The 16,075-nt window shown below is 53.6% G+C and overlaps 3 protein-coding genes across 18 annotated transcripts in view; 2 read left to right on the plus strand and 1 right to left on the minus strand.

The window, feature by feature from the left end:
* The window catches only part of Nlrx1 (NLR family member X1), an 11,648-nt gene extending 7,932 nt beyond the window's left edge, over positions 1-3,716 (plus strand). For both annotated transcript variants that reach the window (XM_013511082.1, XM_005378314.2), the window contains exons 7-10: positions 472-1,067; positions 1,745-1,831; positions 2,571-2,822; positions 3,228-3,716. In XM_013511082.1, the coding sequence (XP_013366536.1) occupies positions 472-1,067; positions 1,745-1,831; positions 2,571-2,822; positions 3,228-3,549 (1,257 nt within the window). In that variant the 3' untranslated portion in view covers positions 3,550-3,716. The remainder of the gene's footprint in view (positions 1-471; positions 1,068-1,744; positions 1,832-2,570; positions 2,823-3,227) is intronic.
* A 128-nt stretch (positions 3,717-3,844) lies between these two features.
* Pdzd3 (PDZ domain containing 3) lies at positions 3,845-8,882 on the plus strand. Of its 9 annotated transcripts, none has more exons than XM_005378319.2 (11): positions 3,849-4,823; positions 5,230-5,260; positions 5,393-5,466; positions 5,774-5,985; positions 6,247-6,436; positions 6,541-6,677; positions 6,932-7,136; positions 7,355-7,551; positions 7,634-7,861; positions 7,987-8,187; positions 8,407-8,882. In XM_005378319.2, exons 1-11 carry the CDS (start codon positions 4,808-4,810, stop codon positions 8,434-8,436), a joined length of 1,521 nt encoding a protein of 506 aa, XP_005378376.1. In that variant the 5' UTR covers positions 3,849-4,807; the 3' UTR covers positions 8,437-8,882. The 9 variants fall into 9 exon arrangements, with proteins under 9 accessions (XP_013366538.1, XP_013366537.1, XP_013366542.1 ...); XM_005378320.2 differs by having other exon boundaries at positions 5,233-5,260; XM_013511085.1 differs by having other exon boundaries at positions 3,849-4,322; positions 5,393-5,985.
* Positions 8,883-8,920: 38 nt separating this feature from the next.
* Positions 8,921-14,204, minus strand: Ccdc153 (coiled-coil domain containing 153). Of its 7 annotated transcripts, none has more exons than XM_005378323.2 (7): positions 14,071-14,204; positions 13,060-13,188; positions 12,606-12,671; positions 11,635-11,754; positions 11,102-11,194; positions 9,440-9,570; positions 8,921-9,251 (listed from the first exon to the last, which is right to left on the minus strand). In XM_005378323.2, the coding sequence occupies exons 2-7, from the start codon at positions 13,127-13,129 to the stop codon at positions 8,994-8,996; spliced, it is 738 nt and encodes a 245-aa protein (XP_005378380.1). In that variant the 5' UTR covers positions 13,130-13,188; positions 14,071-14,204; the 3' UTR covers positions 8,921-8,993. The 7 variants fall into 7 exon arrangements, with proteins under 7 accessions (XP_005378380.1, XP_013366544.1, XP_005378379.1 ...); XM_013511090.1 differs by having other exon boundaries at positions 13,060-13,267; XM_005378322.2 differs by lacking the exon at positions 14,071-14,204 and adding an exon at positions 13,395-13,509.
* Positions 14,205-16,075: the final 1,871 nt, after the last annotated feature.

Consider the following 16,075-nt stretch of genomic DNA (forward strand, 5'->3'; position numbering starts at 1 on the left):
ATATATATACACAAACGATGTGGGTAAGCCAGATGCAAATACTACAGCATTTTATATAAGGGGCTTGAGCATTCATGGGTTTTTGGTCTCCATGAGGGGTTCTGGGAACCAAGTCCCTGATGACACCAAGGGACAACAGCGCATGCTCACTCCTCCCTCCTAATTCCTGGGCTTGGAAATGGATGGGTGTTTAGGAAAAAGGAAGAAGTTCCTAATGCCTGGAGTGCATGAGACAGGTGTTTGACAGATGGCCCTGGAAGGGTCCGGCTGGGGCAAGATTATGGAAAGCATCGCATTCTAGGCTGTTTAGTTTGCCACACAGGGAGTGGGGCGCTGTGGAGGTGCTGCGGCAGGGGAGCAGTGTGACCCTGCAAGTTGTGAGGCTGGAGCAGAAGGGGTGGACTTTAACCTGCACCTTGGTGGCTGAGCCAGCCCTGGGAGGTCACAGCACCCTCCCTGCTGCTTTTCCAGGTGGTTCCTCGAGTGTTTGGGCGCATGGTGGGGAAGAGCCGGGAGGCCGTGGCCCAGGCCATGGTGCTGGAAATGTTCCGAGAGGAGGACTACTACAATGATGATGTCCTGGACCAGATGGGTGCCAGCATCCTGGGCGTAGAGGGTCCCCGGCGCCACCCTGATGAGCCCCCAGAGGATGAAGTCTTTGAACTCTTCCCTGTGTTCATGGGGGGGCTTCTGTCTGCCCACAACCGGGCAGTGCTGGCTCAGCTCGGCTGTTCCATCAAGAACCTGGATGTCCTGGAGAATGCCCAGGCCATCAAGAAGAAGCTGGGCAAGCTGGGCCGGCAGGCGCTGCCTCCCTCGGAGCTCCTTGACTACCTCTTCTTCCACTATGAGTTCCAAAACCAGCGCTTCTCTGCGGAGGTGCTGAGCTCCCTGCGCCGGCTCAACTTGGCAGGTGTGCGCATGACACCCCTTAAGTGTACGGTGGTGGCAGCTGTCCTGGGCAGTGGAAAGCATGCCCTGGACGAAGTGAACTTGGCCTCCTGCCAGCTGGACCCTGCTGGGCTGCGTACGCTCATGCCTGTCTTCCTGCGTGCCCGGAAGCTGGGGTGAGGACCCATCCTCATGCACAGGCATGAAGAGAGGAGAGAGTTGTGGGAGGGAGAAGGTGCTAGGGAAGCCAACAATCCTGGAGAAGGACCAGAAGGTGTATATTCATCTCTTCTCTGTTGCCATAACAAAACAGCTGAGGCTGGATACTTTAGAAAGAAGAGAAAAGTATTTAACTCCCAGTTTGGAGGTTGAGAGTCTGAGATTGGGCAGTTGCATTGACTCAACCTGTGTAGAAGCCCCCCTGGCTGCATTAGAACATGCAGCAGAGGAGGCCAAGCACAGCGTGGCCTTGCTTTCTAACATTACCCATGCTCAGGGAGACTCCTTCACTCTGAGGCCAATATTAATCTCCGTCAAGAGGGGAACCCCAGCGACCTAATTGCCCTGCACCAGGCCTCCTCTCTCAAGCTTCTGCCACTTCGTTTCCTAATGTGGTGGTCCCCCATACTGCCATGCTGGGGACCAAGCCTCCTAAGTCTTGTGGAACAAACCACATCCAGGCCATACTAGGGTAGAATGAAATCTGGTGTGGGCGGAGGTGACAGGAGCAACAGGTAGCAGGCAGGTGTGATGCAAGAGGCAGACTGGGGAGGAAAGGGCACTGTGGATGGGAAGCCTCCATCCTAAACTCCCGCCTTGCTCTCGCCTCCTCTTCGGCCACATTCTGCTCTAGCTTGCAACTCAACAGCCTGGGCCCCGAGGCCTGCAGGGACCTCCGAGACCTGCTGCTGCATGACCAGTGCCAAATTACCACCCTGCGGTGAGTGCCCTGGGAGGGGTGTTGGGGCGAGGCTGTGACCATCCTGGTGGCCAGCGCAGGTCGAGTGTGACTGTGTGCCTCACAGTATACTTGGCACAGTTCAGGGAGTGGGAGTCAAGACCCTGTGCGGCCCCCAAGCCCAGGTTCATTACTAGCAGTGAGACAAGAGCCGGGTAATAGGTGCTGAGAGAGCCTTCCAGCTAACATCAGCCTAGGGGCAGGGAGGCTTCAGTAATAACTGAGCCGGTTGCCTGGTAACAGAACCACTGGTCCTTCCCTGCAGCCTCGTAAGGATAACCCTAAGGCTGGGCACTCTTAGGAGCTCCCAAAGTGTTGGCTGATTTACTGGGATCCTCATTTCTGATTGTAGTAAAGGGAGATGGGAGCAGGAGGAGGAGCCAGAGGAGGGAGAAGCAGGGGCTGGGGAGGCAGTGAAAAAGGACGATGGGACATAGTGCTGAGGAAGAGGGAGAGGTGAGCGAGGAAGGGAGTCGGGGAGCAAAAGAGATGGAAAGAGGGAGAAAAGGAAAGGAAAAGCCCACTTTCCCTTGTGGTCCCGCCTCTGTAGGGGCCACAGCCCCTGTGTCCCTGCCTCCTTCTCCTGGGCCTGCATTTCTGTACCCAGGCTGTCTGCACTCTAGCTTGTGTCCCGGTTGTGTCCCGTTTGGCCCAAGTCCTGATGCCCAGCACAAAAGATCTACCATGGGCCCTCATAACCTTGGCTTGCTCGTGGCCCTAGGCTATCTAACAACCCGCTGACAGCAGCAGGTGTCGCCCTGCTGTTGGAGGGGCTGACAGGAAACACCTCGCTGACACACCTATCCCTGCTGCATACTGGCCTTGGGGACGAGGGCCTGGAGTTGCTGGCTGCCCAGCTGGACCACAACCATCAGCTGCAGGAGTTGAACGTGGCCTACAATGGCGCTGGTGACAAGGCAGCCCTGGCCCTGGCCAAGGCGGCCCGGGAGCACCCTTCCCTGGAACTGCTGCAGTGAGTCTTGTCCCTGGTCCCATGGCCCCTGCCCCTCAGTCCTTTCCTTTCCACCATGTTTTTCCTGCCCCAGGACTGCTCTGGCCTGGGCCTGGTGCCTGTCCTCTCTTCCTAGATTCTGGCTGACCCCTGCCAACTCAGTGCTGAACCAACCCACCTTGTCTGTGACTGGGTCTTACCCCGTCCCGATTTCCTACTGCCATTTCTCATAGGGACCTACTGAAGTCTCATGTCAGTCCCTGCCACCTGTTGGCCAACACCTGCTGTCACTGGCTTATTGCAAATTCTTACCCCATCAAGGTTGGCAGCCGAGGCGCCCATCCTGTTTGCTGACTCCGTGAATCCACCCCGGGTCCTCTTTCTCAGAGCCCTGATGACTGATGTCTGCCTTCTCTTTCCCGCCAGCCTTTACTTCAATGAGCTGAGCTCAGAGGGCCGCCAGGTCCTTCGAGACTTGGGGGGCACTGCTGAAGGTGGTGCCCGGGTCGTGGCATCACTGACAGAGGGGGCAGCCGTGTCGGAGTACTGGTCGATGATCCTCAGCGAAGTACAGCGGAACCTTAACAGCTGGGATTGGACCCGGGTCCGGCGCCACCTCGAGCTACTGCTTCGGGATCTGGAAGATAACCGAGGCGCCACCCTTAATCCTTGGCGCAAGGCCCAGCTGCTGCGAGTGGAGGGTGAAGTCAAGGCCCTCCTGGAGCAGCTCGGAAGCCCTGGCAGCTGAACAGTGGCAACTGAGACCTAACTGTGGGACCACTGGCTGGAATTCCTCCTCTCTGGCCCAGACTACTTCCTGCCTGGCTTGTCCTACTTCTTCTAGAAAGCCCCCCTCAGCTGGGCACAGTGGCACATGCCTGTAATGGCCCAGCCAATCAAGAGGCTGCGGCAGGAGGATTGCAATTTCTAGACTAGCCTAGGCAACTTAGTGAGACCCTGTCTCAAAATAAAAAAACAGAAAGGGCTGGGGATCTAGCTCAGTGGTGAAGTGCTCTCCTAGCATGCTAGGCCCTGGGTTCAACTCCCACTATCTAGAGATATATGGATATATATATATAATGCTTCAGGGCTGGAGGCAAAGCAGTGGGCGCAGCTGTGCCAGTCGCCCCCTGGAATGTGTCTAACCAGGGCCTGTACAGCTGGAGTTTCCAGGGTCAGAGTCAGAGATGGTGAACTGATGCTTGGTCTTGGAGATGGGGCATGCCTCTTCTCCTGTAGGACTAAGGCTGTGGCATTTGAGTGGCCACACTGCTCTGTGGTGCCACCACCCGTCTTGCCTTTCCTTCCACTCAAGGAGCCTCTGATTGTGCCACTGAGGGGCACACTTCTCACATCTGCCACTCCAGGCCTTCGCTCCTGCCATGTGCTCCCCTGTAAGCGTGAAGATGCCGTCACATTGGTGCTTTCCCTGGTCCTCATGCTCCCTGCACCGCACTGGTACTGATGACTTGGTGGCCTCCACGGGCGGGCAGGTGCACCCAAATTGCTGCTATTAAAAACGTGAGTGTCTTCCACCTATCATGCCTCCACTTCCTTGTTTGATGCTTCCAAGAAAGGGCATTGTTTTTGGTCATTCTGATTAAGATGCTGACCACTTTCCATTGCACAGGTTCCTGGACACTAGGTTCAGAGGCTGCAGGGGCTGGGGAGGGGCTCGTGTACAAGATACTGGGATGGGGTTGGCCATAGAGGCCTATAGAACTCCCATCTCCCTTCTCCTGATGGCCTTGCAGTCTGCCTTTTCACGTGCTGAGGGGCAACCGGGTTCAGTACAGGATCTCCGGAGAAAGTTGGGGCCCAGGGATGGGCAGGAGGAACACACATACTTCCCCAGAGGATAAGACTCTCATCATTGTTAACCATTACCCTGTGGCTTCTATCACAGCGTCTTCAAGGAGGCGGGACTTGGGAGGGGGTAGGTGGGAAGGTCAGCTGTTTACAATGGACCTTGTCCCTAGTCTGAGCACTGGGTCACTGATCCAACTATGGAAGCAGCTGCAGGTAGGAGGCTGGGAGATCCTCTGGGGGGGTTTGCGTAGGGCAGTCAGGGTTGGTGGGCAGATTTGGAGGCTTTGGGAGTAGGGGACACCTGATATTGAGGCTTGGAGCCCTGAGGCAAATACCCAGAAGTTAGAAGGAAAGAAGTGAGTTGATATTTCTGTCTACCTAGTCCACACCCTGTACTGATATGCTCAGATTTATGAGCCACAACTTGGAGGGAAGGTCAGGGGAAACATACAACAACCCTGTTCATATGACATTCATAAAAAAGGAAACTCCTTTTGGAGCTGAACAGGGGAAAAAACTGGGTTTGGGGTTCCCCAAGTTCTTTCAGTTTATGACCATAGAAGAGGTGTGAGTGTGGGGGAGGGAGACTTGCCTTCCTTTCACCTACTTCTTTGTCCAGTAGACCTTCGGGACACAGCGTCATCATCTCTGTAAGTGGCGTGAAGTTGGGCAAGGGGAGGAAGAAGGTGAAGGTGGGGGTGGCTCTTCAGCATTAGCATGGAAGAGAGCTGAGGCCCCCAGTCCAGCTGCCAGCCTCTTCTGTCTTTCCTGCCTCCTTGCAGGAAGTTTAAGTTTAACCCCAAGCTGGGTATTGATAATCCAGTCCTCTGCCTGGCCGAAGACTACAACTACTCTGGTAACCCTCTCTTGCCCCCTGACAACCGCTGCCTTTCCCTGGAGACACCGCAGTTCACACAGCTTCCTATCACCTTGGCAACCACTCTGCCTCCCTCTGATATCAGTGACTGTGCAGAGCGGGGGTGGGGGGCAGTGCTTCCTCTGTCCTAGGCACGATGCCCACACAATGTTAGCCACATTGCCCAACCTCTCACTGGATGGAGGGGGACCCTGGCAGGAGGCAGTAGTTGCCAGTCATGCAATGGACTTATACTTGGGATGTGGCCCTCCCCTCCCCCTTTCCTACTGCCCATCTCCCCCTCCAGATCCCTGGAACTTGGAGCGGCCCCGCTTCTGTCTGCTGAGCAAAGAGGAGGGCACGAGTTTTGGTTTTCACCTTCAGCACAAGCTGGGCAGGGCTGGGCATGAGGTGTGCAGGGTGGAGCCAGGCACCTCTGCCCACCGCCAAGGTCTCCGGGCAGGAGACCAGATCCTGGCAGTGAACAACAGTGTGGTGGAACACGAGGACTATGCGGTGGTGAGGCTGGGCTGGGCCACCCTGTGGTATGGGAGAGCATTCCATCACACTTCAGGGAGGGAAGTTGGTCAGCCACCTCCCTCGCACTATGGTACAGGACCCAAGCCCCACCCCTGCCCCAGGATTTAAGGGTGCCCAGGTAAGAAGAGTTGGGTAAAGATATTAGAGGGCTAGTTTCCACAGTGCAAAATGTAAGTTCCAGGGAGGTCCTGGGAACTGGCAAGGGGGATACCTCCTCTCATCCCACATGCCTCTGTTTAGGTGGTGCGTCACATCCGGGCCAGCGGTCCCCGGGTGTTGCTGACAGTCTTGGCGAGGCATGTGTATGATGTGGCCCGAGCTCAGCAAGGGAACGATGCCCACCTCTGTCCTGTCCTAGGCTCAGGGGTCCGGCCCCGGCTGTGCCACGTAGTGAAAGATGAGGGTGGCTTTGGCTTCAGTGTCACCCACGGTGAGCTTAGAGGTTAAGTCCATGGTCAAGGAGGGGATCTGAGCCTCTGTTCCAGGCAGGCAGCAGACTGGATCTTCCTTTCTGTTTTTCATTTTTGGTTCCAGGAGCTCAGGGTCCTTTCTGGCTGGTGCTAAGTGCAGGAGGAGCAGCCGACCGGGCAGGGGTGCCCCCGGGGGCCCGGCTGCTGGAAGTGAATGGAGTCAGTGTGGAGAAGTTCACTCATAACCAGCTCAGCAAGAAGGTAGCTGCCTGCTGCCCTTTCCCCCACCTCCACCCGTCTGGGCAGGGCCCACAGCGAGCCGCCCACTCCTCCACCGGTACCCGGCTTCCTCCTCTGGTGGTCTGCGTTCCTCACCTTCCCTCCCTCTCCAGTTTGTGCCAGGCCCTCCGCTTAGTGCCTCAGTCCTGTGCCTGGGAGGAGGGGCTGTGAGGCGGCGTTCGCCTCTTCCCTTTCTATCCAGATGGCTGACGCTGTGCCCCGCTGGGTCCCCACAGCTTTGGCAGAGTGGAAAGCAGGTGACTCTGCTGGTGGCAGGGCCAGAGGTGGAGGAACAGTGTCACCAGCTGGGGATGCCCCTAGCTGCACCCCTGGCAGAGGGCTGGGCACTGCCCGCCAAGCCCCGTTGCCTGCACCTAGAGAAGGGACCCAAGGGCTTTGGGTTCCTTCTCCGGGAGGAAAAGGACACAGACGGCCGCCTTGGTGAGTGGGAGCCCTGGCGGTGGGCAGGGAGGGTGGGGCTTGGGCTGGGCAGGTACACGCATGTGCATGCTTCTTAGGGCACAAAAGAGGGGTCCTTCTCTAAACCCCAGGCTGGGGCCTCCTCCTCCCGTGTCCCCCACCCCCTGCGTGTGAACATGGTGACCTGGGACTGCACAGGGGTGAGCTGGGGAGGAGAAGTGAGGATGTCTATGTCCCAGGGCAGTTCCTGCGGGAAGTGGACCCAGGACTGCCGGCCGAGAAGGCCGGGATGCGGGCAGGGGACCGGCTGGTGGCTGTGGCTGGGGAGAGTGTGGAGGCGCTGGGCCACGAGGAGACGGTGTCCAGGATCCGGGAGCAGGGTTCTCAGGTTTCCCTCATTGTCGTCGACCCTGAGGCTGACCGCTTCTTCCGCATGGTAGGTGCTGCGAGGCGGGGCCAGGCGATGGGCAGGAGCGGAGCAGGGCTCAAGGGCAACAGCTGCTCCATCTGCCCCTCAGGTTCGCCTGTCCCCACTCCTCTTCTTGGAGGTCACAGAGGCTGCTGCCTCCCCCGAGGCCACCAACTTGACCTCTCCCGGTGAGACCCAGAATCAACCAGTCGAACACAAAGCTGGGTCTCCGGGTCTTCCTGGCTCATGCCAGTGCTTCCTGTACCCCGGGCCCGGTGGTGGCTATGGCTTCCGACTCAGCTGTGCGGCCAGAGGGCCTTGTCTCTTCATCTCTCAGGTGACCGATGCCCCATGAACCTTGGGTCTTTTCCACCTCTACCTCCCCATCAGCCTACTTCTGCCTCCCTCCCGGAGCACCTCTCCATGCTGCCCCATGATCTATATGTCCCCCTGTACCCCCAGGTGACCCCAGGAGGCTCAGCTGCCAGGGCAGGGCTGCAAATGGGAGACATGGTTCTGGAGGTGAACGGGTATCCTGTGGGAGGTGACAGTGACCCGGAAAGGCTTCGGCAGCTGGCCGAAGCTGAGCCACCCCTCTGCCTGACGCTGGCAGCCAGGTCTCAGGAGGGCTTGGATGCCTGGATTCCCCCCGGGTCTGGAGAGGTAAGGAAGAACAGACAGAGCTGTGAACAGCCAAAGAAGGGCAACGACAAGCCAGTAAACAGGAGACCGGGAGGACTGTGTGGGGCTGCAGGTGGGGACTTCAGGTCCTGGGAGGTGGGGACGCGCAGAACGAGGGCTACTCCTGGACATTTCAGGACAGGCTGGGGCAGGGAAAGGGAACTCTTCTGCTCCTGGAACAACCTTGCTTTCTCTGTGCAGGACTGGGCTCTGGCCTCAGATCTGCTGTAGAACAGCTCTGCTTAGCACGGATCTACCAGATCTCCGGGTGGCTTCCCACTGCCATTCTGCAGCCTGAAGTGGTGGAGCAGGGGTGCTCAGAGGTGGGAGCTGGAGGATTCCGAGGCATCACTAACGGGGCTGCCCAGGGCTCACTCCCCTCCCCTGGGCCCCGTTCCAGCTGAGGATGTGGTCAGAGGCCGGTGAAGAAACCTGAGGCCCCAGGGAACGCTGTGGGAACTCCAGAGAGCTCACACCAGGATGAAGTTCTGCCTGAGGAGGGGGTGCTGTGGGGCTGGCTAGGATTAAAACCATTTGGAAGCTGGCCTAGGTCTGACTCCAGTGTAATACAAGAATTTGGAGAGTGGTTATACCCTGCCCTCTGGACACCTGAGAATTGTGAAGGCGGGTGCTTAGTTACTACCATGTCCTGTTATAGAATGGCCTTTTCCTATAAATCTGTGTGTCTTTGTGTTTTGGGGGGGGGAAAGGGAGGTAGTTTGAAGGAATCACCAAGGACCTAGGCTGAAGGGATGGGATACCGTTTCTGTCAGTTTCTCTCCTGTCACTCAGCCTTTGGGATAATGGGTCAACTCAGAACTGAATCGTGCCTCCTCCCCACCAGAGGCCAAGCCCACAGCCCTGCTGAGTTCTACGTCAAGATACTTTATTGCTGGGCCTTGGAAATTAGAGGCCAGTGGCCTCAAAGATCCAGGGGGTTGAGACCAAACTGGTGCAGCAGCTCCTTGTGCCTGGCATGGAGTCTCAGCGCAGCCTCGTCCCACTGAGGCTTGATGGCTCTCAGCTTGGCCAGGACCAGGTCCAGGCTGCCCTGCAGACACCTCCCCTGAACCAACCGGCTGGTGTATCCCCTCCAGCTGCACTTGGGGTACAGCACGGTGCCCTAGAGACCCTGCACCCTCCCCTGGACTGCCCCTTGTCACCCCAGCTATGGGGTGTGGTGATGGAGGAGTGCAGAGTGCTGGGCAGATGGGGCTCTAGGGGCGGTGCTTACATCTAAGATTTCCTCGTACTTGGCTTCCATGTCTGTCACATGGGCCCGAAGCTGAGCCAGCGTTTGGTCTCGTTCTCGAAGGGCTCGCTCATTTTCTTTCCTCGAAGCCTCAGCCTCCGTCTGGCAGGTTTCTGGGGGGTAGGGCAGAAGGATCAAAGAGGACAGGATGTGACACTCTACCACTGGACAGTCCTCAAAGGTTCCTAGACTCCTTCAGGGTCACCAACTTTCCTGTAGTCTCTCAAAAAGCCGAAGACCTGCCAAGCGTGGTGGTTCACACCTATAATCCCAGCACTCGGGAGGTTGAGGCAGAAGGATTGTTGTGAGTTTGAGGCCAGCCTGGGCTGCACAGTGAGCTTAAGGTCATCCTGAACTGCATAGCAAGACCCTGTCTCAAAAAGACAGAATAAATAAATAAATAAATAAAAGCCAAAGATCTGCCGGGTGTGGTGGCTCACACCAGTAATCCAGTAATCCCAGCAGCACTCGGGAGGCTGAGGCAGGAGGACTGCCATGAGTTCAAGGCCAGCCCAGGCTACAAGAGAGTTCAAGGCCAGCCTGAATGACATAATAAGACACTGTCTCAAGGCAAAAACAAAAACAAAAAACAAAACAGAATGCCAAAAACCCATCGGGTATAACAGAAAGAATAGTGGGTTTGAGACAGGAGATGAGTCCAAAGTCTGGTTGGCATTTATAACTTGTATAATCTGGGACACAGCTCTTTTTGAGTCTCCGTTTCTTCATCTTTAAAGAGAAGAAGATAGATATCTTGCTTGTTGTGATTCTTAAGTGTGAAAATGGACAGCAAAATGCCTGGTATACAGAAGGTGTTCAATAAATGTTGATTTGAACTAAGGCAAAGAGCAGGGAAGGAATTTAGGGTCTGTATGGTAGATAAAGAGCTACTGAAGATATTTTCGGATAAGAACACTTTGAGAATAAGAACACTTCGAGGCCAGAATTGTGAAAGATCTCTTGTGCCACACTAAGCTATTTCAACTTTCCTATACGCAAGAGGGAAGAGAAACAAAGGCTTCTCGTTTTTTATATTTCTGCTTTTTAGAGGGTTTATTCATTTATTTGGTACCAGGAATGGAACTCACGACCTCACGCTTGCCAGGAGGGTGCTGTGCCACTGAGCTATATCCCTGGCCCTCTATTCATTTATTTGGTAAGTAGTTATTTAGCATTTTCTAGGGGGTAGACCTTGAAGGCATAGCAGCAAATGAGTCTAACAGTTTCCCTTAGTTTTGTTGTAAGTCAGTTAAATGAAGAGGGAGGGCCGGGGATATAGCTCAGCGGCACAGTGCCTGCCTGACAAGTGTGAGGTTGTGAGTTCAATTCCTAGTACCAAAAAAAAAAAAAAAAAAAAAAAAAGAAGAGGGAATAAGTTTTGCGCTGGAGAACAAAGTGGAGGGGAGTACACACTGGATTTGGAGAGACCAAGCAAAAGAGGACAGGGAGCAGAAGACCTAGCTTTTCTCTAACTCATCTCCTGCATCTCAGCACGGTAAGGGGAAAAGTCAGGGGAGAAAGCGATCCAAATTCACACGCAGCCAACAGATGGCGACCTTTCCGAGAAAGACCTTGGCGAGCACCCTTCACCCGGGGACCTTGTCAGTCACCTTCTGAGCGGAAGGAAGGGGGCGGGGAACTTACCTAGCTGCTCCTGCAGGCACCTCACTTCCTCCTCCAGCTGCTTGCTGCGGGCCTCCATCTCCTCCTGCAGGGTCCGGCGCTGGCGGCTCATCTCTGAGGTGGGGCAGAGGCCAGCCAGGGACCCGAGGAGGACAGAGGCATAGGGAAAGGAAATGAGGTTGTGGGTGCGGAAGACAGAAGCATGAGAACTTCTTGGTCCTACTTGTGGTGATGCTGAGAAGCTGGGAGGTGCTGAACCATCACTCCTTCCCCAATACCAGCTTAGGATAGATTCCAGCCCCTCTCCCAACTCATGGGATGACATAATGGCTTTCTGTACCCCACAAAGCATCAAGCAGATGACATCAGGCATTCAGGAAGGTCCCTGTCTGGGATGCCAGAGATCTCTGCCTTTGGATCTTGCTGGATCCTGCCTGTGCAGGGAACACTGAGATGAGGCCTGGCAGTCAGAGCCTCTCCATAACTCATCTTCCTGCATCCTTGGGCCCCTTGGTTGTCCTCCTCCAGTCCTCTGTCTTTTGCTCACCACACACCTGCAAATACGGCCTTCCCTTCGCTTCGGGCACCTTCCAGTTCAGCTGCCAGTGCTTGCAACCTCTGCTTCAGCTGGTCTTCAGAAGCCTTGGCTCGGCGGGCCTCATCCCTCCACATAGCTGTGAATAGTCCCAGAGCCATCCTCAGAATTGGCTGCGGGTCACGCAGAATCATCAGCCACAGGCTCGATGAACTCTGCCCACCTCTGTAAACGTGGTGGCAGGGTATCCAGCCTGTTATTCTATTTATCTCCCCTACCCCAAAATCCCATGGGCTATTCATTACTAAGAAGTAAAAATTCCCTTCATGATTTTATTTAAAAAAAGCACTTTCCAAGCAGGGCATGGTGGCGCATGCCTGTAATCCTAGCACTCGGGAGGCTGAAGCAGGAGAATCGCTGTGAGTTTGACAGTCTCAAAAATGCAGAAAAAAAAAAAAGTGCCTTCCCTTCGGGCATTGTAATGGGGCACACCTGCAATCCCAGCACTGGGCAGGAGGATCACTGCAAGTCTGAGGCTAGCCTGCGCTATATAGTGAGTTCAGGCCAACCTGAACTACATAGTGACATCTTGTCTCTAAAAAAAACCCTAAATAAATAAATAAATAAATAAATAACATAATTTTTTAAAAGTACCTTCCTGCCTATAATCCCAGCTACTTAGGAAATATTGGTAGGAGGATCACAAGTTCAAGGCCAGCCTGGGAAACTTGGTAAGACTGTCTCAAGATAGAATAAAAGCGGCTGGGGATGTACCTCAGGAGTAAAGCCCTGGCTTCCACCTCCAGGATGGGGGTGGGAGCTTTCTTCATCAGCCCTTACTGCCCAGCCCTCCCTCAGTCTTTTTCCATTCGTGATGGTTAGTGTTTGTCTTAGTCCCACACATATCTCCAATCCTTCAGCCCCCCGCCCCCAGGACACAGAAATGCCCATGTGCCGCCTCTGATGTCCCCCAGTCTTCACCCTTCTCACCCAAGTGGTCTTGGAGCAGCTCCTTCTCCAGAAACACCAGCCTGTGCTTGGCCTCGGCCTCCACATCTGTCCTGACAAGTTGGTAAAGCTTGACTTAGTTTACCACGGTCTCAGGCAGTCTTACCCCCTGGACTTGCTCTTGCATGAGATCAGAGGACCAATCCATTGATCCCTGATGACAAAGTCTGCTGACGTCACCGCTGTGTGTCCTCCCTGCTCAGCCCCTGTGGGTGACAAATCTATAGGAAGGCACAGAGATAGACAGGACTCTGGGAGTGTGTGAGGTCATTTCTTTCGTTCCTTAGCTTTGTGGAACCCATGTTCAAGGCTGTGAAGAGGACAAGAAAACTCCACCTTGTCATACAGAGAGGGCTGAATGCTCCCTGAGGAGCCCTGTGTGTCTCCATGCCAGGACACAGACAAGCAGGGGCACCCATTTCCCACCGCCACTCACCGGCACCCGGACTCTGTTTTTTCTTCTGTGCGCCAGTTTTTCTCCTTTTTTCTTTGCTCTTAGGTGGCATGTCCTGGGGAAGGAAGGACTTGGTGTGTAGGGCTGGACGCAGGGATGCTTGCCTGACCCCTGGAAAGAACCAGGAGTCTCATGAGAGTCACACTCCGGTCTGGAAGCTGTCTCACACTCTCCGGAAGCTCTTGGTCTCCTGGGAACCGCAGGCGGGGCTGGGGTCAGGGGCAGGATGGCTCTATGTCAGGAGTCCCTCCCCGCATCCCTCTTTTAGAGAAAATAAGTTTCTGTACCTCTCCATCATCCTCACCCCCTTTTCCTACCTATGGGATGGTCTCAGTCTCTCTCTCAGTGTGGGGTCTCCCAGGGGAGGGCCCCACCCACAGGGAAGGGCTGAGAGCCCCAAGTAGGTGGAGCCTGAGGAGGAGCCCGACCCCGGGAGCCAATCCAGGATGGCAAAATTCCCGGGGCAGGACTGAGAATGGCAGGCTGGGTTCCCGGGGCTGCCTGTTGTCCAGGCAACTGGGAAACACGGAGTTCGCTGGGAGGTGCAGCGGGCTAAATCAGCTCACCCAGCTTAAGATAGGAAGGTCCTGGAGGGTCAGTTCTCCCCTTGTCCCCAAGCCCTAGGTATGGTTTGGAGAGCAAAGGCTTTGTTGCTGATTAGCTATGACTAGGCACTGCTGCAGTTTGGATCTGAGATAACAGTGCCGTGCTGACGGAGGAAAAGGACTGACGGGAGCCATCTTGGACAGTTTACATCCTGGGGTCCCCTTAGCAAAATGACATAATTAGGCTTACAACTGAAGAGCCCTTCACAAAAGCATTGTACAGCATACAAAGGAAACAAATGCAGGAACACATAGCGAAAAGAATTTTCCACTTCAGATAAATGAGAACTGAGCAGTGGATCTGTGGGCTCCAGGGTGCTAACCCAGTGGGACGCAGAGGTCAGGAAAGGGGACTGGTTAGAGAGGAGATGTGAGTGAGATCGAGTACCTGAGCTCGGGCAGCCTAGTTAACTTTGCTCAGTCTCAGTTTCTTGGTCTTTAAATCTTTGATTTTGTGATTTCTGACAGTCCTGGGTGTTAGCTGGGTATGTACAAGGCTGCTTTCTCTCGCAGTGTTTAATCTACTGCTTCACTTCCCCTCTTTCCCACGTGGTAGTCCTCAAACAGGTGCTGAGGAGCGATCTTGTGAGGTTCCCAGCAGCACTGAGTTGGTGGGGCTCCCTCTAGTGGACGTGTTTGACCTCCTAGGTCTCCTGACTTTGTTTTCTTCTTTGTTTAAAATTAATTACGTTTATTGGCACATTTTAGGTATACATTATGATCACATTCATCACAGCGAATTTGTACCTGTACATGACACAACTTGATTCTTTTTTCTCCATTCCCCTAACCTCCATACAACCCCCCCTTCTCCTTATTCACAAAAACTTTTTTTTTTGGTCTTTTTGACACAGGGTCTCGCTGGGTAGTTCAGGCTGGCCTTGAGCTCACTTTGTAGTCCAGGCTGGTCTCAAACTCTCAATGATCCTCCCGCCTCAGCCTCCCAAGCGCTGGGATTACAGGTGTGAGCCACCACGCCTGGCTTTACAAAAGCTTTATTTCTATTTTTTTTCACTTTTTCTTTTCCCTTCCTTCCTTTTCCCCTCCCCATCTTTAGTTCCCATTTCCATTTGAACATTTTTTCCTATTTCACAATAGCTGTTATACATTTTAATCCTTATTTACACTTTCAATTTTTCTCACCAAAGAAATACTACTGTATTTACACCTGTGTCAGGTTTATTTCACTTAAATGTATGTCCTCAAGATGCATCCACTTAGCCAGAAATGTCTCAAACTAATTCTTCTTTATGGCAGACTAGTACTCCACTGTATAACATTCTTTTTAGACATTCAACAGTTGATGGGCATTTGGGCTGTTTCTGAGATTTACATATTACAAACTGTGCCACTAGAGACATGGGTATGCATATATGCCTGTGATAGGATGCTGTTATTATTTTTTTCTTTCTCTTTTTTTTTTTTTTTGGTACCAGGAATCAAACTCAGAACCCTGCTCTTGCCAGGCAGGCACTTGTGCCACTGAGCTGTATCCCTGGCCTTGATATGATGCTTTTCTTTCCTTTCTCTGTTTGGTTTTTTTTTTTTTTTGAACTGGTATGCAGTTCATACAATCCCCTTTCCTCTCAAGGCTGGCCTTGAGCTCACTTTGTAGCCCAGGCTGGTCTTGAACTCACAATGATCCTCTTGCCTCAGCTTCCTGAGTGCTGGGATTATAGGCATGCACCACTACACCTGGTAGATGCTTTTAATTCTTTCAGGAAGATATGGAGAAGAGGAATAGCTGGGTATAATTGAACCTCTAGTCCTAGTGTTTTTTTGGGGGGGCCGTTTCCAGTACCGGGAATTGAACTCACGACCTCGCCTTGCCAGGCAGGCACTGTGCCGCTGAGCTAAATCCCCAGCCCATAGTCCTAGTTGTTTGAGGAATCCCCACAATGATTTCCACAATGGTCACACCAGTCTATATCCCGTCAACAGTGGAGAAGGGTACTTTTTCCCCAGAGCCCACCAGCAGTTGTTATTGGTTAATTTTTTTGATGATAGCCATTCTTTGTGGGGTGAGATGGAATCTCAGTATTGTTTTACTTTGCATCTCTGAAATGACCAATGATGTTGAATATTTTTTCATATAGTTATTTGCTGTTTCTGCTTCTTCACCTGAGAAGTGTATATTCATCTGATGCCCATTTTTTGATTGGGTCTTTAAATTTGGGGCATCTGTTGTTTTTAGTTCTTTATATATTCTAGATAGTAGTCCTTTGTCTGAGTAACAGCTGGAAAAAAATTTTTCCCACACTGTGGGTTGTCTGTTCACACTCTTGGTGGTTTCTCTTACTATGCAAAAACATTTTAATAAGATGAGATCCCAGTTGTTGATTCTTTGTGATACTTCCTGTGCAGCTGGGTTTTATTCATGTGTTGGTTTGGGG

The sequence above is a fragment of the Chinchilla lanigera genome, unplaced genomic scaffold (assembly GCF_000276665.1).
Source record: "Chinchilla lanigera isolate Chin_1 unplaced genomic scaffold, ChiLan1.0 scaffold00011, whole genome shotgun sequence".
NCBI classification, from domain to species: domain Eukaryota; kingdom Metazoa; phylum Chordata; class Mammalia; order Rodentia; family Chinchillidae; genus Chinchilla; species Chinchilla lanigera.